The sequence below is a fragment of the Poecilia reticulata genome, linkage group LG7 (genome assembly GCF_000633615.1).
Source record: "Poecilia reticulata strain Guanapo linkage group LG7, Guppy_female_1.0+MT, whole genome shotgun sequence".
Taxonomy (NCBI): Eukaryota; Metazoa; Chordata; class Actinopteri; order Cyprinodontiformes; family Poeciliidae; genus Poecilia; species Poecilia reticulata.
This window is the reverse complement of record NC_024337.1, coordinates 21,396,400-21,416,526: the sequence shown is the minus strand read 5'-3', so window position 1 is coordinate 21,416,526 and position 20,127 is coordinate 21,396,400. Positions and strand designations below refer to the sequence as shown.

Below are 20,127 nucleotides of genomic sequence, written 5' to 3'. Positions count from 1 at the left end.
GAGAGAGAGAGAGAGAGAGAGAGAGAGAGAGAGAGAGAGAGAGAGAGAGAGAGAGAGAGAGAGAGAGAGAGTTGTACTGTTGTGATGAGTGTCGTCTCATGAGTGGGTTCAGTTCCTACCAGGCGCTGCTCACTGAGCAGCTACTGCTCTACAAGAAGGAGGTCAAGAAGGACACAACTGCTGGAGGAAAACAAAATCCACCCACTCCGATTTTTGTTCACAAAATCTGTCATATGGCTTCTTGGGGGGAAAAAAAATAAAAAAATCTCTTTTGCATTTAGTTTCTTTTACTTTGCTACAAAACCGAAGATCACAAATGTCATGCAATTATTTATTAGCTAAACATTTTGGATTTACAAGACATACCTCAAAGGAAAATGATTTTGTCAATTTATAGCTCACCTTGTTTTCTGATCAAGTAGAGGGGGAAAAAGCAGCAATTGCAACATATTTATGAAAATTGTGTTCCAAAGGCCAGGGTTAGCGCTTTGCTTCCTTTCCTCTGATTTCTCAAGCAGCTTTAATTCTTTGGAGCTCAGATTTTTCTTTATCAGTCAGGTTCTAATGTTCTCATTCAGAAGCTGACAGGTCAGCTTTGCAGGACCAAGCTCATTGATAGCCATGTTCTCCTTGGCTGATATGCTTCAAAGCAATCTGACCACACATTTTTAAAGTTTCTTTTGAGGGTTAGGAATTATTTCTTCAGTTTAAAATTGCTTATGGTTTCAAAAGATATTTACATTTTTTTAGGAAAACTTGAGACCACTGTGAGAAATAAATACTTCAAACTGCACAAATAGAAAAACTATGGAAATTGGGAATAAACTAATAATTCAGATTATTGGGGAGTTTTTTTTTGTATTTTTACCCTAATAAGAATGAGTAAGCTGTGCATGCCACTGTGTGGGTTTGTGATTTGGAGTGCACGCCGTCTGTGCAGTCCTGAACAGAATCCTGCAGCTAGAGTTAAGCAGCTCACATCAGACTGTTCACCAAGGCCAGCTGGATCAAAAAGGGGCCATATGGTGAGAGAGGACAGCGGGGAGGATGGGAGAAGAACACCAACATGTGCAATATTTGTTCATCTAAAAGCCCACAAAGCAGCTTCCAAGAAGTTGGATCTGCTGTCAGTTTTTTTTAAAGGGTGCCTTTAACTTTTTGTACATTTGCAGTTTAGGTCTACATTCAGGCCTGTGAGGGATCCAATGCCAAGGGAGATTTTATATCGACCGTGGAGTAGTTTGCAGCTGCCTCGGGGTCGGTTCGTACTACAGTGTGGGCAGGTGCCAAATCCCACTGGAAAATAAAATCAGCATTTCCATAAACCTCGTCAGCAGAGGGAAGCATGAGGTGCTTTAAGTTTCCTGGTAGACGGCTGCACTGGCTTTGAACTTGATAAAGCACACTGGATCAATATCAGGAGATAACATGGCTCTTCAAATCATCATTAGTGCAAAAAAAAAAAAACCTCACATTGGACCCCAAGCAGCTTGGACTCCATGCCTCTCAACTCTAGAAGAAATGCAAAATTTGCCTGAAAATTTAGATCTCTGAGCAACAGTCCAGTCTTTTTCCTCCTCCGCCCAGGTAAGACACTTCTGACATTGTCTCTGGTTCATTATGCATATAGCAGAAGCAATGTGACATTTGCAGCCTGTGGATATGTCAGTGTGGTGAAAAGTATTGTACAACAAACTCTGATGAACTTTGCTGCCCAATTCCCTCAAAGCAGTGGTTATATTTGTAGGGGGTACACATTTTTCAACAGTACTTCTTCCTACCAATCAACTATTCATTAATATATGTAGATACAGCACCTGGTTAAATGGTAAGCTTTTTACCGTGTGCCCTTTTGTAGCTTCCCCTGCAATCTGCTGGACAATTATCAAGCCAGCAGATCTTGATAGTCCCCATGATTGCTAGGCCACCACATGGCCATAACATAACATAACAATGTACTTTTTTTTGGAATTTACTGTTAGCTAAAAGGTATAATTATCAAAAGTAACTCAAAAAAGTTTGAAATGTGTCTCGAAAAATAGATCAATCATTGAAATAAGTTTTAAATTGGGTTTTTCTGTGGCGTCTTATTTGCAGTCTTCCACAAAGACTGCGTCAGACTGCTCCTTTTTCCTTTGCTGAATTAAACCAAACCTCAGTGAACACACGTTGACAGACATAAAATAGTGTTTTGATACCAACTAGATGATCCCCTTAAAGCTGTATCCTTGTATTTCAATTAGCTATTGGTGTACAGGGATAGTGCATTTCACAGGTCCTACATCCGGTCTTTGCTGAATCTTAAAGACACGACTTTCAGTTGCAGAGTTGAGCTTTCCTCTCCACTCCTGTAAGAAGCCATTGTTCTCACACACCAGCACGTAGTGCACACATTGTGCAGCAGTGAGGGCACGCAAATTGGCCTGGAAGTGAAGGTACATGTCAAGCTTTGGTGGAATTCTACTTGACATTTAGAGGAAATTCCCACAAATGAACTGTCTAGAAGTGACATGAGAAGAGCTGCATTACAAGAGTTAAGCGGTTCAAAGTGCAAAGCTCTGTAAGTCGGAGGCCCCGGCATTCAGAATATCGAGTGAAATAAAAGGTAGAGCTTGTTTCAGATGTAACGTGGCGCTGTGCTTGTTCACACATCACACGGGGTGTCCTATCGCATGCACGGTCTCACGCAGCCCTTCATGATCAGTATGTCTGACGGCGGAAAGAGCTCTCATGCTTGATGATTACAGACTGAAGCAATTACGCAGTGGATGTAATCACGATTAGATGATGTGCATACACCATTACTACGCCAGACAGGTTCATTAACAAAAAGACAGAGGTCTGATGTTATTATTCTCTTTGACCTTAAAGATCAAGATATCAACAGCACTGCATCAAGCGTGCCGCTCTGAAGACTGGAGGCCATCAGCCTGGGATTTCTGTTCCATGATTGTGTGTAGGTGTGTGTTTCTTTGTTTCCTTTTTTATGAACTTTTCTTGTATTTTCATTAACCTTCTGAAGACAAATGGGCCTTTCAGGGACTAAGGCCTGGTCCTAATGCTGCAGACACTTTTATATTTAGAAATATACTATTAATGGTTAGAGTTACAGACTTCCATACTGAAATTAATCGCAGTCAAAACCCTTATATGAGTAGAAATACAAACTAGTGTGTGAGTGTGTAGGTGTGTGTGTGCACGTAGGTGTCTGTTTTTCTTTTCATGCTCTCCCATCCCTGACAACCGTCCCGCTTTAGTTGCCGTTACCTGGTGAGAGCTTGAACAACATTATCATCTGCATTATTTAGCAGAAGCACAGAACAATGTGGCTGCTTATGTATTTTACAGCATCAGTTCCGACTCATTTTTCAGCCAAAATGTCAGTTTTCAGTTCTTAATCAAAGAACTGAAATAAAATGGCCATTGTTTGGACCTTAGCAGAGCTTATCAGACATCCTCTCTGGTTTTATGATGCAATCTCTGTGCAAGCCATACGTCTCTGGGCATGTCTGGCATTATAAAGCTCAGAGATGTTAGCAGCAACTGATTTGTAAAATATTTAAATAGGTAAGTTTTTACTCAGTTTCTAGTGCAGGTCGGAGATTTTTGCGGTTGATCTCCAACTTACCAAGATTGAAACGTTCTGGTCTGCGGATAGCAGTTTTATCCGATAATGATTTCTCTCAGGAGTTTTTATTTCCATCAAATCAGCAGCAGTGCTTAATGGAAGCTAGCGTTGACTTGGCACCGGTTCTTTTGGTTTCCACTAAACTCTGCCTCGAAATAGATTCTTAACTCTCAGCTCTGACCCGAGCCAGAGGAATGAACCACTTTTGGAGACCAACTAGAATGTCAATGTTCTCTTGTTACCAATCAAAAATTGAAATGATTCTTCATAAAATGATCAACATTATGTAGCTAACTGATCATCTTCTTCAGACTGCTGATATCAATAAAATGTCTTAAGTCGGAGGCTTCTTCAGATTTGTTGTAATACGGACTGCTGCAGCAGATCCTTTGTGCCCATAACCAACAACGTCTACAACAACTTTTTGAAGAATCTTGGAGTTAATTACTAACTGACCTGAATTGCCAGGAATGATTATTATCACAAAGAAATAACCAACCAAACTAAAAATGTATTATTATTATTATTAGTGTTGAATTTAGCTTACAGCAGCTTTTGTGCTTTCCCCGACTTTATTTTTAACAGCTCAATATACTGAAAATAGCTCACTTTGGGTTTTCATATTTCTAAAATTAGATTTACCTTACCGACAGCCTCCACTCCAAGTAGTATTTTTGTTGCTATGATATGGTGGTGCATTTGTATCGCAGGTTCACTGACTGGAAACAGATTTTTTTGCTCATTTCTCCTGGTCAGAGCCGAACACCCCGGTCCCTAGTGGATTTTTTGGTGCATACTTTATTTGATATATGTTTCCCCCTAAATGTAATATATAAAAGAAAGCATACCCTGTAGGTATCACCAGCTTTTTGGATCATAATGAGAATGTGTTTTTAAGGACTCTGCAGAGAAAAATCATTGATTCCAGCGGAGAGAGGGATGCTGTGGTGGGGCTCAGAGTGTGAGGAGAAAAGAGATTGGAGAAGAGGGAGAGAGAAAACAAAAAATGGAAAGGAGGGGAAATAGGAGGCATAATAATGAGCCCTACCTCTGACACATCCTCTTGTTTCTATGGAGACCTTGCAGCCAATCAAATGGCCCCATCTGAGGACTGTACTACTGAGAGTAGATGAGAGGGTGCAGAGACGTATCCGCAGATGCTTCCCAGTATCTTCGAGATGCACAGTAATCCCAGTGAACCTCCCAGCAGCCTCCCCGCGGGTTGTGCCCTCTTTTCATTTATTTATGTGTGGTAGTCGCTGCCGACACTCCTACCTGTGAAGAATTACCAATCATCCTTCATGCCTTAGAACAGAGGCTGCACACCACACGGCTCATTTAGCTGCCGGACTCCACACCCCCTCCCCACTCCTCCTCCTTTCTTGCTGGTCCTCCACACCCCTCCGTACCTCCCCACCGTCCGTCAGCCTCTTGGATGCTCCTCATTACATCACGCACGCACTGCTCTGTGGCAGCCCATGTTTGTGACTGGGAAGGAGAGTGAGTGTGAGTGAGTCTGAGTGAGTGAGTCTGAGTGAGGGAGCCTGTGTGCACACGCCGTCCCACCATCACGTCCCGTTCACCAGAAGACAGGATGGACAAGCCAAGCGTGTGGCGCGCTGTGGTGAGCAGCACGGACCCCCGGAGGACACGGGACCCCGGGTCCCACCCGAGCAGACCGGGCTCGGCCATGGGCTACAGGCTCTACGACATGTGAGTAAAGCCTGATTGTTGTGAACACGGTCGGACAGGTAGACGGGCGGGCGGGCAGAGGCTCGCCTGCCTGGGCGGCACTGGTGCAGCTCCCATTCACAGGCAGAGCAGTCAAGTGGGTGGCAGAGGAAAACACTGTGTCTGCCCACTCCACAGTCCATGCTGAGTCACCTACGACTCTCAGACCTTGCCGTGTCTCTCCTGTTCCCTTCCTGTGCTCTTTGTAAACAACGTTTTCTGGGGATGGGTGGCACGGTGCAGTGTGCTATTGTTTGGATGGCAGTCTCCAATAGCACCAAGATGCATGAATGCCATGTGTGTTCATGTAACATGATAACACCTCGGGGTTGTTTTGTGTTTGCGGAGCTGCCGTTGTAGCTGTGATCACAGTGGAGTCATGTGAGGGATGCTTTTAGAGCCTCGGGGAAACATGACTCATTTCTGCATGATGCTGTGACAGCTCGTACTGGGCACATGAGTCCCTTTCAGCCTCTGCTGTATTTTTGTGGGAGTGATTGTGGTCCTGTGCGTGATTGGTACAATCTCGGTGTGTGTGCGTGCGTGCATGTGTGTGTGTGTGTGTGCGTGTATGCGTGTGTGTGTGTGGCACAGCTCGTAAGTCGGGGTGTGCGTGTGCGTGCAAAATGCGGCTGGGTCTCTCATTTTATTTTAGGATCCTACACACAGTCGGTGTGTTGCAAGGTTTGCAATTCTTCCAAAGTAAACCATCTAGGAATCCAGTGAGGACAAAAGGTTGACAAAATGTCACGCTTGTTTTATTACCGTTGGGTAGTTGTGTAACAATTCTTCAAATCGACTTGTGTTGCCTTGTGCACAGTACAATCAGCTGAATAAGGTTTTTTTTAACTATATTCCTCTGGAGAGATACAATTAAATATGTTGTTATATCTGTTTTATAAATCCCTGTGATCATGTTCGCATATATTTTGCAAATGCATGTACACGCTGATGAGTAATGTTAAATGACCCTGTCATGGCATGATAGGTGGGGATCAGTCTCCTTAATGAATGTGAGACCTTCACTGGTCTCCATTTAGCCTTCTGAAGGCAAACTGCTGCAGCTGCTCTTTTAGTGCACTAAATCACTGCCTTGCATCTTTTCTTGTGTGCATTTTCTCAGTATAACAATATGAGGAATAATTTACTACATTCCTAAATCTGATATGCTTTTGGAGCTGCACAAAAAGCAGGTGGACATCTGTTTCTGCAATGACTGATTTCTTTCTCTTTCTCTGGTTCAATCTAAGAAAAGCTTTGGCAGTACAAAGTGATGTGACCGGTTCAGGGGACAAATCTCACAAAGATGATGCAAATCCACTACTTGGTTTAACATTGCTTCGTGGAGGACAAAGGAGATTTGTGAGGGATGGGTACTAAGACCGCCAGTGTCTTGCCAATAACTGGGGTTGGATTCACGGACGTTCTGTTGAAAATCACATTTCATCATAGCTGGCAGCTCAGCAGCCCTCTGGATTCCTAAAGCTGATTGTACCTCATTGGAGGGCCAGAACCAGAAATGTTTCTCGAGCTTTTAAGGATAAGACGTCACTATTTTGACGGACAAAAAGGCAGATCAGAACAGCTAGAGGCAAGCCATTTTCAGGTCTGTACAAACAACATACAGATAAAGTAAAGGAAAAAAGCAACCTTTTTTACAGTTATATAAATAAGTATAAAGAACAAGATCCAAGGAACTATTCTAGCCCTCCTTAATGATTTAGACTGGCAGAGGCGACATCACTGCGTGTGTGGGAAAGACCTGTCACTGTAAAGCAGTTTAACTTTTACTTATAGACAAAGACAAAATTTTTAAAGTGTTGACATTTTTAAAAGGCTTTTGACGTCTTAGCATTTAGAGTGGCTGGCACAGCTAGAATTTGAAAAGTCCGATTTTCTCGCATGTTCCCTGCAGAATGTAGACGTGAATTCTTACCTTAACACACCAACCTATCCAGTATGTTCCAATACACTGTGACTCTCATCTCTTGTTCTTCAGAACCACTGTTCTTCATGTTTTAGATGTGAATCTGTCCCAGCAAACCTGATTCACATAATCGCATTATTTCTTAAGCTTGCCATTAAGTTCCGCAGAAGCCTGGTAATCAGGAATTTATTTTTATTCGGTTGTGTGGGAGCACACAAACACCTTAAACAAGCAGGGCAGTCAGCCCTGGAGACCAGGGTAGAGAAACATTATCATAAAAGAAAGAAATTTGAATCTACAAAATGTAAAAACAGAAACATTTTGTACCTAATTGAGCCTTCCTGTTATCTTCTGGAAATCTCTCTGTCTCGCTCTTGATGGCCGGAATAAAACAGGTATATTGGCAAATGTCCTAGAAATTAGAAACTTGAATATTTCACTTTTATATAGCAAAAAGTCTGTGTTACCATCTAAATCGTCATCATTCTAAACACTCTACTGATCCTTATAATTGCCAACATCGAGTCTTTCATCAGAAGTAGCATTCACAATAAAAAGTGTCACTGGCAGCATGGCCAACAAGTGCTTATCTGTTGCCTTCACTGATTCGAAAGAAGTTGGATATTTAAGTGTCCCACCAGTAAACAGCTGATTTTTTTTGTGCTAGTTATACACTTTGCAGATGTAGAAAATACTTTTTGGCTTCAACTTGTGTTGCATTTTTATGTTGCAGATTAATTATATTTAGTAAATTTATTAGACTTGCTGGTAGTTTTTGTATAACTTGGGCTCAAAAAAGAACCATGATTTTTGTTTTGTTTTAAAATGCCTTTAGATCTGATCACAGTGCATTGGTTGTTTTTCTACCCATAGCAGCATGTTGCAATCGATTCCTTGGAGAAGCTGTACTATTTAATCTCCAGATAAACACCAATAGGTTTTACCCTTCAACTGATATAATGTCATGTATCCTCAGAGGGCAGCCGTGTTATGAAACGTTTCCAGGAGGAATGCCCTTTTCCCCCCCATCCCTGGCGGAGTCATACTTAATGCAGTGCTCCTGTTCAAGTGACGCCAGCGATGATGAAAAATAGAGTGCGTCACCAGAGCTGTAAGGCACTGACGGCACATTCCTTTGCTATAAGATTGAGCCTTCTGACAACACAGTGTGCTTGGTCTGCAGTCTGAGGGAGTATGCAACTGGCAGCGCTGCTCTGAATATGCCTCCACTGCAGACTGCAACTGTAGGATGCATGGTTCAATTGCATAAGACAACACTATTCAAGGTTGTGCAGTGCATGCACATGATCTGGCATTGAGGATGCTGTCAGCTCATATATCAAAGCATACAGAGCCTAATGCTATAACGCAAGATGTGAGGCAGTTGTTAAATCTGTTTGATATCAGCTTTGGCTTTTTATTGCAATAAACAACTACTGTCATGTGGCAAGGTGGACATAATCACTTTTATGCCTAGGACCCTGTAAAGCACAGCTCAGTCTCTTCCGTTTCTGACTAGTAGGAACTTCGTGTGGCATTTCTTCTCCGGCTCCATAAATTATCCAATGAACGGAACAGATTGGATGAGAGAGGAATTTTATGCCATTCAATCAGGAGTAGATGAAAAGGGATGACACATTAGTCACTATGTGTTTTGCATAAACCTCAATCAGCCCCAGTGTAGCTTGAAAAGCTGCCATTTCCAAATGAGAACTTCAACTGCAAGACATCTGCCGACTGTCTTTCAGCTTCCAGGAGCTGAGTCTGCAGCTGGAGCTGCGTCAGCCATGTGGAATGATGGTCAAAACCAGCGATGGCTGCAGTGCTCTCAGGGGAGCATCTCACTGAGTTAAACTTTTCTCCGGGGAGAGGCGCTCACTGATGCATCCGTGGTTTGAAACGGCCCATAATAAGCCCCTGCCTTTGCCAACGGCAACGTCAGAAGCGACAGCTCGAAGGAGTGTGGGGTGCATTGGAAAAAGGATGCATTTCCAGAACATTTTGTTCCTGTGGATGCATACGAGGATGTATTTGCGAACAGCAAAGTTATATAAAGGAAACCAGATTAAGGCATGAACAAGCATTTCCTGTTTTCTCCTCCCTGGGTTGTAATTAAACGAGGTCCAGTTGTGTGCAATGAGTATTTTCAGTCAGAATGATATATTTTGCACGCGCACGTGTTCACTTTCATGACTTCGGAATTTCTGCAAAGGTTTCATTCCCATGCAGCACAACAAGGCGTGATAATCCTGTTAGGCTTTGATTGGTAAATCACATTGATGTGCTAATGCTGACTCAGTTCATTCAGACAACTGTGTTCAAAATAATTGCAGTCCAACATCATCGACCAAATCAATTCCTGTTTATGCTCCAAACCACAGTATAGCTTTACATGGCAAGATAATTAGTAGCTGGTGTAGCAGAGTAATAGAATTCTGTGCAAATTCTGTGTAATGTGTTAGAAGGTGGCCCTCAGTAAAGTGAGCAGGCATCATGATATGAGGGTTGTTCCTAGCCTATTACTGTAAAAGCAGACCCACATATGACAGAGAAACTTATATCCTGCATCAATGTTAGTTTAAGCTATCTTCTATGCTTCCTCCCTACAAACCTTCTGTTCTGTCATCTCCTTCACTCCCTCCGCTCTACATGGCGACACAGTTGTACTGTAGGATATGTGTGAGCTTTTATTAATGCATATTACTGTGCTGTAATTTTTATGCAAGATTGGCCTGAGTGACAGCTGCATGATGGTTGTTAGCTGTTAGCATTGTTGCCTTGCACCAAGAGAGTGCCAGGTTTGAATCCCAGCCTGGGGTCTTTCTACACAGAGCTGTAGAAAGTGAAAAGCTGTTCATTAAAAATGATATTACCCGTTCTGTTTGTAGTAAACAGAATGGTGTGGTGTTTTTTTTAGATCTCTTATGCTCTGTGGTTTTAGTCCATTTATCAAATTTCTGTGCCTGTTTAACCCTTGCATGTTAATGGGTGTGGGGCTGGTGTCCATCTTCACTGGGCCAAATGCGGCGCAAGTTCTGGACATGTCATAATTTCACCTCAAGTAGAAGGTGCAGCAGAAATCAATCAGCCAGAGATTTAAATTTGCCGGTTTTACCTCGATCGTCTCCGAGCAGTGTTCAGCAAGTAAGATGCACATTATTTATTTAATGCATCAATACTAAAAAACACACACAATTTCAGTTCATAAATATCAAACAAACAGCATGAACTTTCAGGTACATGTTAACAGCCACATAAAGGTTTCATCTGGGTTCATCTGGATCAAAAACTTACTACTGCTCCCCAAGAATATGCAGCACATTCTTCTCTTTCATGTGGCATTATTCTTAGAAAAAAAAAAAAACAGAACGTAAATCAGTCAATATTGAGATTGATTAGCTTGTGCACAGAGAAATTTTAAATTGGAATCAGTAGGAAACACTCTGATCGGTACATCTGTAGTCACGGAAACAAACATGCAAAGGACACGCATACGTGCACATGCATATTCTGCAGATTCTCTTGTGAACATCAACAGGATCACCCTGCTGGGGGCTTGGAAGGGTTGACATTTGTAAATTTCCATTATTAAAATCTCATTCTTATAATTTTAGAGGAACGGCACAATGTGACTTTACCTGTTTGGTGTTCACTGAATGCTCCTGTGGTGCAATGTGAATGGGAACAGAATACGGCACATGTACCTTTGTGTTCAAACGCAGTCAGGACTAATCCCCAGATCCGCCAGACTCCTCAGTCCTCCCATTACAACACCAGCTCATTGGCTCCTCAGCTTTCAAATCATGGAAACTGCTGCAGTCTACCACCAGGGGGTGAACTTTTCTAACACATTTTTTTCAGATTCTGTTCACATAAGCATGAATGTAAGCTCTGACTCTTTATTAAACATTTGTATAACTCAAGGAAGATTTTTTTTTTCATGTGCTTTTACCACACAATTTGAATGAATTTGGCAATTGGGATTTATCCAGTCAGGAAAAACGGATTATCTTACATGCGTTTCCGCCCGGTTTAAATTCATTTTAGGGTTTTAGGGAATGAGAGGGATGCTTTCTGTTCTGCTTTTTCTTTTCACTTGTCTGCCTCCTCCTCCTATGCCGTGGGGCCTATTTTCGATTGATGTGTTTATCGACTGCACAAGCCTTGCCCAAAGTGAGCCATCGTGAAATCCACAGGGCAGATAATCAGTGTCTTTGTCACTGGTAGAGGGAAGTGTGCTCTCTTTTCTCCTCAACCTTAATATCAGCCCAGATCCCTATACGGCAGTGTAAAGTGGCAAGGCATGAGGAGACATTTTGAGCAATTCAGGTGATTTTTCAAAGGAGGTCATTTGTTCAGATTGATGGTTGAACAACCATGATGGCATTTTGATGTCTGAAACGGGGAGGATTTGTATTGATTCGCCTGCAGTGAGATGCAAAGGGATTTTAGAGAAAATCTTAATAAGGCATTGATATTTTCTGCATATTTTTACTTTATATTGACTTAGAAAAACAATCTGAAGCTGTTTGTTAGATGACTAACTTTCACTACAGGCTATTCTGACAGTCTATTTAATGCTCAAGTAGACATGTACATTTTGTACATTTTTAAATGAACCAACTCAGTTGCACTTTCCTTTGGAATACACTGTTGTTGTTTTTTATATAACTGCACAGTATTTGCAGTTATATACAGTTATATCTGCAAATACAGTTATATCACAATTCATATTGTGAAAATCTCAGACAGTAGACCTACAAGTGGTATTGGTAGGTTTATCAACCAATCAATTAAAAAAGTCTTAATCGGAACCTCAAGGTGACGACTGGAAGATTCCCATCTGCCTTAAAACCTTTTAATTAAGTTTCCGCCATGTTTTCTTTCTGTAATGTTAAAGCATTGGTAATAATCTGATTTGTGTCCTGTAGTACTGTAGCTGGCAAAACCTGTGCAGGTGGATCTGTGCAGCACTGGACGGGGAGAAAATGTCCAATTAACCGGCAGCTTTCTGCTTAAGTCACATGCCTGCCATTTTGAACCACCAAAACGAAAACCAGTTATGCTCTACACACGTTTTCTAATCTCTTTCACTCAAAGGGAAAATTAGCTTTTCTTTTCATGCAATATGAATGAAAATGTTCCTGCTCTGACTTTTGAGTGGCAGACTCAGCAGGGCTTAAGCATTGCACTCACCTCTAAAGTTAACATTTCGTGAATTAAAAAGAAAGGAACTAAAAGGTTTCTACTTGAGTGAATCATCACAACAGATGACAGACATTATGAGCTTTTGTGCATACAATTTAATGAGGCTTTTTTTTAATAAGTGATTTAATTGTGTTTTATGACTTGTGTATCTCCAGCACGACAGCTCTTTTAAATATATAATCCAATAATATTCTACTAATACCTTCCATTTGTTTCCAACAAATACAGGTAGCAATAGAGATTTATTTTAACAATGTCATATCATTACATTCTGTGAAAGTTTAAGGTAGCAATTTCAGTTTTTTTATCAAATTGACATAAGATGGAGATAAAATACAGTAATAATGTGTAGACAGTAAAGGATATTGAGTTTCACATGGCAAAGTTTTAGTTACATTTTCAGAAACAGAGAGTCCCATTATTTTTCATTATTACAGAGTAAGAGATTCACAAATCACCAGCTGTTCTTTTAAAGAATCTGTAAACCCATTTATAATTTAGTTCAACCTCGGCATCATTAGTGGCTAATGGTTAGCATGTCTTACTCTTCTCACAGTGAGTCCAAAATATTGATGTCTTGCCTTAGAGTTTCTTGCATTATATTGAGTTTCAGATTGCACGATTTTGCAAGCTGGTATCATCCTTTTTGCTAACTTGTCGATGAGAAACAGAACTTATGAACAGGTGTTAGTAGAGAAATTTAAAGACGTTGATAAAAAGCTGATGAAAGCTTTTGCTCACATGTGTCTCTGTGATGCTGGGTTTTGATCAAGAAACAAAAATGTCTGTAATTCATATTGTGATCACATAATATTGTTGAAATTTCATTTTAAAACAGTAAAGTTAATATACTGCATTATCATTAGAATAGCATTATATTGGTGTGATGTGGTGGCTCAGGGGTTAAGCACAACCCACATATGGAGGCTTTAGTCCTCGACGCGACTGTCGCACTTTCGATTCCCGGCCTGGTGACCTTTGCCGCATGTCTTCCCCTTTCTCTCATTACCCACTTTTCTGTCAATTAACTATCAAATAAAGGCCACTGGAGCCAATAAAACCTTTTAAAAAGAATAGCATAATATTGTCACCCCAACAATGTAAAAGCTAGTTTATGACGGAAAAGTAGGAAAACCGAAATTATGCCCATAGGTACGAGGACAGGGGCATAGAATGAATGTGCTGTGATGGCAATCCCACCAGAGAAGAAATATCAATGTGGTAATAATTAACAGTACTGTCGAAAGATGATCAGGTTCGATTTTAAGTGTCAGAAATAACAAGCAACATGCCAAAGTCCTTTGATACATAATAACTCTTCAGGATGTGACCTCCTGGTTTCTCAAAGTGATTTTTCTGCGACTATATTACTGAAAGATCATCCTATTCCTGCAAAGTAGGTGCAGCCTGCTATCTGTATATTTAACGACACTGTTACCAAAACCAAAGCGTGGCCATAAAATGAAGGCGCAGCTATGATTTTATTATCTGATTTAAGTTATTATAGTTGGTATTCCCACATGTATCTGCTATGCGAGAGATTGCTTACAAGTGTGAATGCTTGTCACACAAACCCTGTTCTTATAAACTGTGGTTTATGAAGAAAAAGGTGGGTAGCTTGTCAGCTTGACAAGTCCCCCATTCGCCAACTCTACCAAACCGGCAGAGCAACTCAAAAACTACTTGCTTTATATTGTAATTATAGATTTGTGCTGTTGAGCTTAAAGCACTCTTCTTTATAGCCAGGGGTCATAATAATGGCTCACTTAAAAGTCATCTGCTGACAGCATCCAGATGACTCTTCCTGAGACAGACTTCTCTTTGACAAGATAAATCTTACTTTTATAGCATCACCATAGCAGTTCACTGCATTCCTACTGACACGACTGTATGGAGAGCGCCTAAATTGAGGCAGAAGTCCGAAGAATAGCATTTAGATTATTTAATTTCTTAGCATCTCCCTGCTGAAGTTCAATTTTTTCCAGAAGTTGTGTGGAAAGACCCGCGCTGCGATCGACTCGTCGGAGCCAACGGATCGAACTAGCGATTACTCCAACACACACGCAACGATGCATGTTTGTCTTTCTCCGGTTTGAGTATTAGTGCGTCCTCCTCTGTGTAAATCCATGAAATCCTCAATGTGTTTGCGGACACTGTGAGCGGCTGAATATTGATGAGAGCTACCCCCGCCCTGCAGTCCCCATCCGTGCCTGTTTCCCACGGCTGCTGGGTCAGAGTGGCACTGCAGTGTGGCACTGCATCCCAGGCAGAGAAAGAACAGCACTTTGCTCGTGTTCAAATGCAAAAGCCCTCTTTAGCTGGAAAAGAGGGCAGTGAAGCAGTTTCTAAACGCTACAGCACTTCTGAACCTGTGACTGATGAAGAAGGTTGTCTGGGTTTAAAACTGTGGTTTTTCTAAAGTGCCTCGTAATTAAAATTTGAAGTTTAATCGTGGATAAAAATCGTGCAAGAATAAACATTAGACTTGCATTTTACCTGTATTTCTTGCTTGAAATGATGAAAGAGCGAAGAATTAAAAGCTAATTTATTTAACCAAAGATCCTGCATGAACTCATGTGGTCCTACAACATTGCAGCAGCCCCTCCCTATTTAAAGGCCAGCCAATCGCAGGCTGCTCGGCTTCCATTTGAAGCTTCAGTAGTACGGTAGTGTTGCCCGGCAACGGGAGTCGGCACATTTCTCGGAGGTCCTGTGTGGATGGTTGTAGCTGTAACAGGGAGAGGGAGACAGAGAGAGAAAGACATGTAAAAGCAGGAGAAGGGGAAAGAGAAGGAGAGGAAAGGTTCATGGTTTCAAGGTGAGGATGTCTAGAAGCTCAGGAGAGGGAAAAAAACCCTGTTGGATAGTTTGTTCTTGCAGCAGGAGGAGATGGATCGGAGCAGGGGTGTGGGAACCCCATTCAGTTGTTTCAAACTAAGATGAGGGAGTTCAGGAGACTTTCACACATTCCAGTGCCAGTACCGACTGGAGGGGCGCCAAGCTTTGACCGTAGCGTTACGTCTCAGAGGATCCCGAGACGTGTGGAGAGGCGTCCACAAAGGACAGGCTGACTGACCTGGATAAGATTTAAAATAGAGCCAAAGCAGCCACTTTACTGCTTATTTTGAGAGGTGGATCCCAGACATTAATACCGAGTCCAAATCAGTCCACGAGGACTTCTGATCTTTTTTATTTTTATTTTTATTTGGCTCTTAAGGCTGCGACCACGTCCAGGATTGATGTGGTTGTTCTGGGCGGGTTAAGATCTCTCCCTCTGTCATCCAGCAGCAGTGGTGAAGCTGGAGTTTGGAGAGGAGGTCGGAGCTGACGTCCATGCTCGGGATTTTCTGCCTAATAAAAAAAATATGAACAGCCAGCTGTGATTCTGCTGCAGGGATGCCTTGCAATATACTTGTCTACCCTGTTGATTCTCTGAACTGAAGATGTGGAAATTCAAAGCGTTTTGCCTGGATTATTGGCACGTGCTGTGTCTGCACCCACACAACAACTTTTACAAGAGGTATGTTTATAAATGGTTGCATCTGGCCATCGTGTTTGCCTTGCATGCAGTTACGTTTTTTTGTAAGCCCGTCACTGTTTCTGTGTGTGCTAAATTGCCTCCTACACTACATCACTTAGAAGAAGAGTGCGATTACTTCATCAGGCTATTATCAGTGTCTGAGTGAATCTGCTTTGGGCTTTTTTCCACAAACTCTTGGCTTGATGACTTTTTGTTCAAAAAAACCGTAACACTGCATTCAGTAATTTGCATTTCTGTCCATCTCCTTATGTTGACCTCTCACCTGGTGGCCACTCGGTTCTTCATTTTTGATCCTATGTTTGCAGTTTACATCAAATTATTTATTAATTTTTTTATATGACATGCAAATCATGGGATCACACCAAATAAAATTTGAGATCTTTTGCCAACATTTCAATTTGTAAATAGTAGGAGGAAAAATCACAAGATGCGCATGCTCAGAATTATGTTTTTTTTTATCTTTTAAATCAAGTTCATCATTTGTATTTTCACACCTTCTGAGCTTATTGCCTTGTGTGTTAATAGAATATGGTGCTCCATATTCTGTACATATTGCTCTACAGTCTCAGGCTGAGATGCAGTTTGATTTGCTTTGCACAAAGCCTTCAACTTTCAGTATTTTTAGAAGACGTATATCTCAAAAAAATTCTCTCTGCTACATTTAAGATTTCTAGCTGTGAATCTTTGCGGAAATTTCCTGTGAGCGCTCCCCCGTCATGCAGATGTTTGATGTCAGGAATGGAGGCGAGCCGCAGTGTGAAATATGTTTGAAATCAGATGCTGCTTTCTGTCTGTATGTTAATCTGTTCTCACGTTGTTCAAACACACACACACACACACACACACACACACACACACACACGCATGGACACCCACACACACAGTTTTGATGTCTCATGAACTCGTTCCATAAAAATTCAATCAGAATGGAGTGTGTCCAGGATCTATTAATAATTTATCATTTTTAGCCTCCAGCCTGCAGGGAAACCCCTGACTGTAGGCTGTGTTGTGCTTCCCTGAATTTGAAATAATCGCTTTACTGTACTAATTTGAGTTCACAAGAACTTCACAATCTGGATTTTCTCCTATTTTTTATTGTTTGGATTTTGTGTTCTACACAGCTTTTTATTTTGTTCTTCTGCAAACTTCAGCTGCAAATGGCTTACAATGTGTTTCTTATGTAGGAGGCCGTCCTTATTAAAATAAGACGCTTATATCATCTTCCCGTTCCATCAGGTGGTCGGTCTCGCAAGGTCCCGTTCTCGGTCCACTCTTGTTTTTTCTCCCTGTCTTGCCGTTTTGTTTCGATTGAAAGAAACATAATTTTTCAGAAAATAATGCTGGTATAACAAACTTTAAAAAAAATGTTGAAAAACCTACTTAATATTTTTAAGTTTATTTGAAGAAAAAAAAAAACTTTTCCAAACTTGAAAACTTTGGGAAAATTATTGCAACTTGTTCAAAACACTTCAGCTTGATTTCCAAAAGGTTTTACTGGTTCCCTTCATTTTCATTTAAAAAAATTTAAATGTGCTTAGTTTGCTTAGTGCTTAGTTTTAATAAAGACTATTTCAATAAGGATTTCTTTTTGGTTCTGTTCCAAGACCTAAGATCAAATATCCAGTACTAATATTTTTTCTAAACTGAATAGTTTTAATTCAGCATTTAGTATTGCGTTTGTGCTTGTATTATGGGCATATATCAGTGACGCGCGGTGAGGTTCAATGCTGGTGAGGCACTGATTTACGATTATAGACACCATGCATGTGATTGGACGTACGGAAATTTCGCGCAGGCATACAATGCTGGGGGACAAAAAGACTCATCTTTTACATGTCATCCATAGCCGCGTTAACTCAGTGAAACTTAGAAATGTAGGTATTCATTTCGTGATATGATCCACAGCAAATGGAAAAAGCGAGAAAGCACTTTCTCGCTCTGTATCCGCCAAGCTACAAGCAGACTCGTTGCCATAGCAACTGACAACATTGCCACTTCATGTTTTAGGATTTAACACCAAAAAAACTAGATTAGCTACCGCTTCTACTTTACTGAATTACTTAGACATATAAACTGTAGCCCACAAAACGCACATTTCATAAAAAAATAAATAAACAAAAACATCTTATTGCTGTCTTACCTGTACTTAATGAAATCCATGCACCGCTAATTCTGCACAGAAATATCCGTTCATCCAAAGCCAAAAGTCTATCCTCGGCATGTCTTTTCTACTCCTTTGAGAATCATCAAACTGTCTTGAAGTAAAACTTTCAGCTCCAGTGTTGGTCTTCCTTTAGTTATCATCTCCTGCTTCAATTGAAAATCCACTTTAGAAAACTGTTTAAGTGTAGAAATGTAGTCTTTCATGTTGACGTCGGAAGAGAGAAGAAAACAAATATATGGCTGTACTTTACTTATTTACTCCAGCTCACATGGCTAGCTCACTGTGTCTTACTCTGCAGTTGTGCAGTCACAATGTCTGGGAACATGAGCGCCCCCTGCCATGAGGCAAGGGAACTGCCTGCCTCACCTCAAGTCTGTTCTCTGCAGTTTCTTATCGCTCCTCCGCACACAAAACACGATACACACAAAGTTGGAGACAAAAAAAAAAAACACTGTACATTATAGACATAAACTAAATTATGGAAAATCAGTCCATATATTAAATGCTTTTTAGCCATTTTATTGCCGGCGTACAGACAGGACGGACATGCTGTCATATAATGGCAGCCAGTGCAGTTAGCAAGAGGTTGCGCAATCCCAGGTGAGGCTCAGCTCACTGCTGCCTCACCGGCTTCGCTTCTGAGCATTTGAATGGGAAAATGCGAAAATCCAGCAATTTTGAAGAAAGAAATTATCAGAATTGGTTAAGCTAAGTAAAAAATAGGTACTTTATAGTACAAACCACAGGGTGAAAATAGCAATATAAATTATTTTATTATTATATATTATTTTTCCATGATGACATGTGAGGCTCTGCCTCACTTGACTCCCCTGACAGCATGTCAGCATGTCACTGATATATGGCAGCTCTGCTGCTGCAATTTTTTTCTTAACTGTATTAGCATATAATTGCATAAGGTTAAGAATGACTCTTTATTGGCTAAATACACTTTTTATTGAAAAGTTGCTCATTCTAGACTGTTCAGAGTCAAGGGGACTTAGGGTAAATGTTGCTAAATATGCCTTGATAAAATCCCCCACTAACAAGCTTTTCTGCTTGCAATGCTAAGTAGTTGTTAGCAGAGCCATTATTGTGTGTATGTTCATGACAAACTGAGAGAGATGATAAAAAACAGCTCAAAAGTATCCAAGTTTTGTCAAACAAAGCAAAGGTGACCTTTCCAAACAGCTTTCATTCGTGATTAGCATGTGATTAATTACTTACTCCTCTCTCTTGTAGCAAACTGTTCAGTGAATTTGTTCTTCCATAATGTGTGTGTAATAATTTTAATGTATGCCTTAACATCTGTTAATATACAACATGAGATTACTATGGAATGTTGGTTTAATTACGCAAAAGTGTTCTGGCTGTCAGCTTAATGATAAAATCAGCCACAATATGGCTCATAGTAACATTACACACATGACACATTACTATAGCTGTGCCTAAACTTTGCAACAGCCTGCTTTAATATGTATGTAGTACTAAGTACTGATATAGTGCCTGTCACAGATCAACGTCACAAAGGACTTCAACGCATAAACACTAAAATTTGTTTAAATTAGAAATCCTCCATTAGGATTCTGTTGATGCTAAACTTTTTCAAAACCAGTAAAAATCTAATTTGTGTTACTCTTCAAAACAAACAGAGTTCTGATATTTTTATCTTGATTTCTACCATGTAGGACATCTCGGCATTTCACAGCCTACGAGCAACATTTTAGTCCTTTAAATGACCTTTTATTAAGAAAAGCAGATCTTATTTTCATTTCTTACCCCACTTGCAGTTGTTTTTTATTTATTTATGCTAAGATGGACTCAATTTATATAGCACTTTTCTATGAATACTGACCACTCAAAGCACTTGAGTTGGGTTACATTTATACACCAATGCAGATCGGGCAACTTGGGGTTAAATGCCTTGCGAT

The 20,127-nt window shown here is 40.7% G+C and overlaps 1 protein-coding gene across 5 annotated transcripts in view; it reads left to right on the top strand.

Annotated features, from left to right (window-relative positions):
- The window catches only part of iqsec1a (IQ motif and Sec7 domain ArfGEF 1a), a 128,555-nt gene that overhangs the window by 56,164 nt on the left and 52,264 nt on the right, over window positions 1–20,127 (top strand). Inside the window, exon 1 of one of the 5 annotated variants that reach the window (XM_008414095.2) lies at window positions 4,906–5,341. The exons of 3 other annotated variants lie outside the window; for them this stretch is intronic. In XM_008414095.2, coding sequence (XP_008412317.1) covers window positions 5,223–5,341 — 119 coding nt within the window. In that variant the 5' untranslated portion in view covers window positions 4,906–5,222. Of the gene's footprint in view, window positions 1–4,905; window positions 5,342–15,243; window positions 16,015–20,127 lie in introns of those variants that run through there. One more of the 5 variants, XM_008414096.2, reaches the window with a different exon arrangement.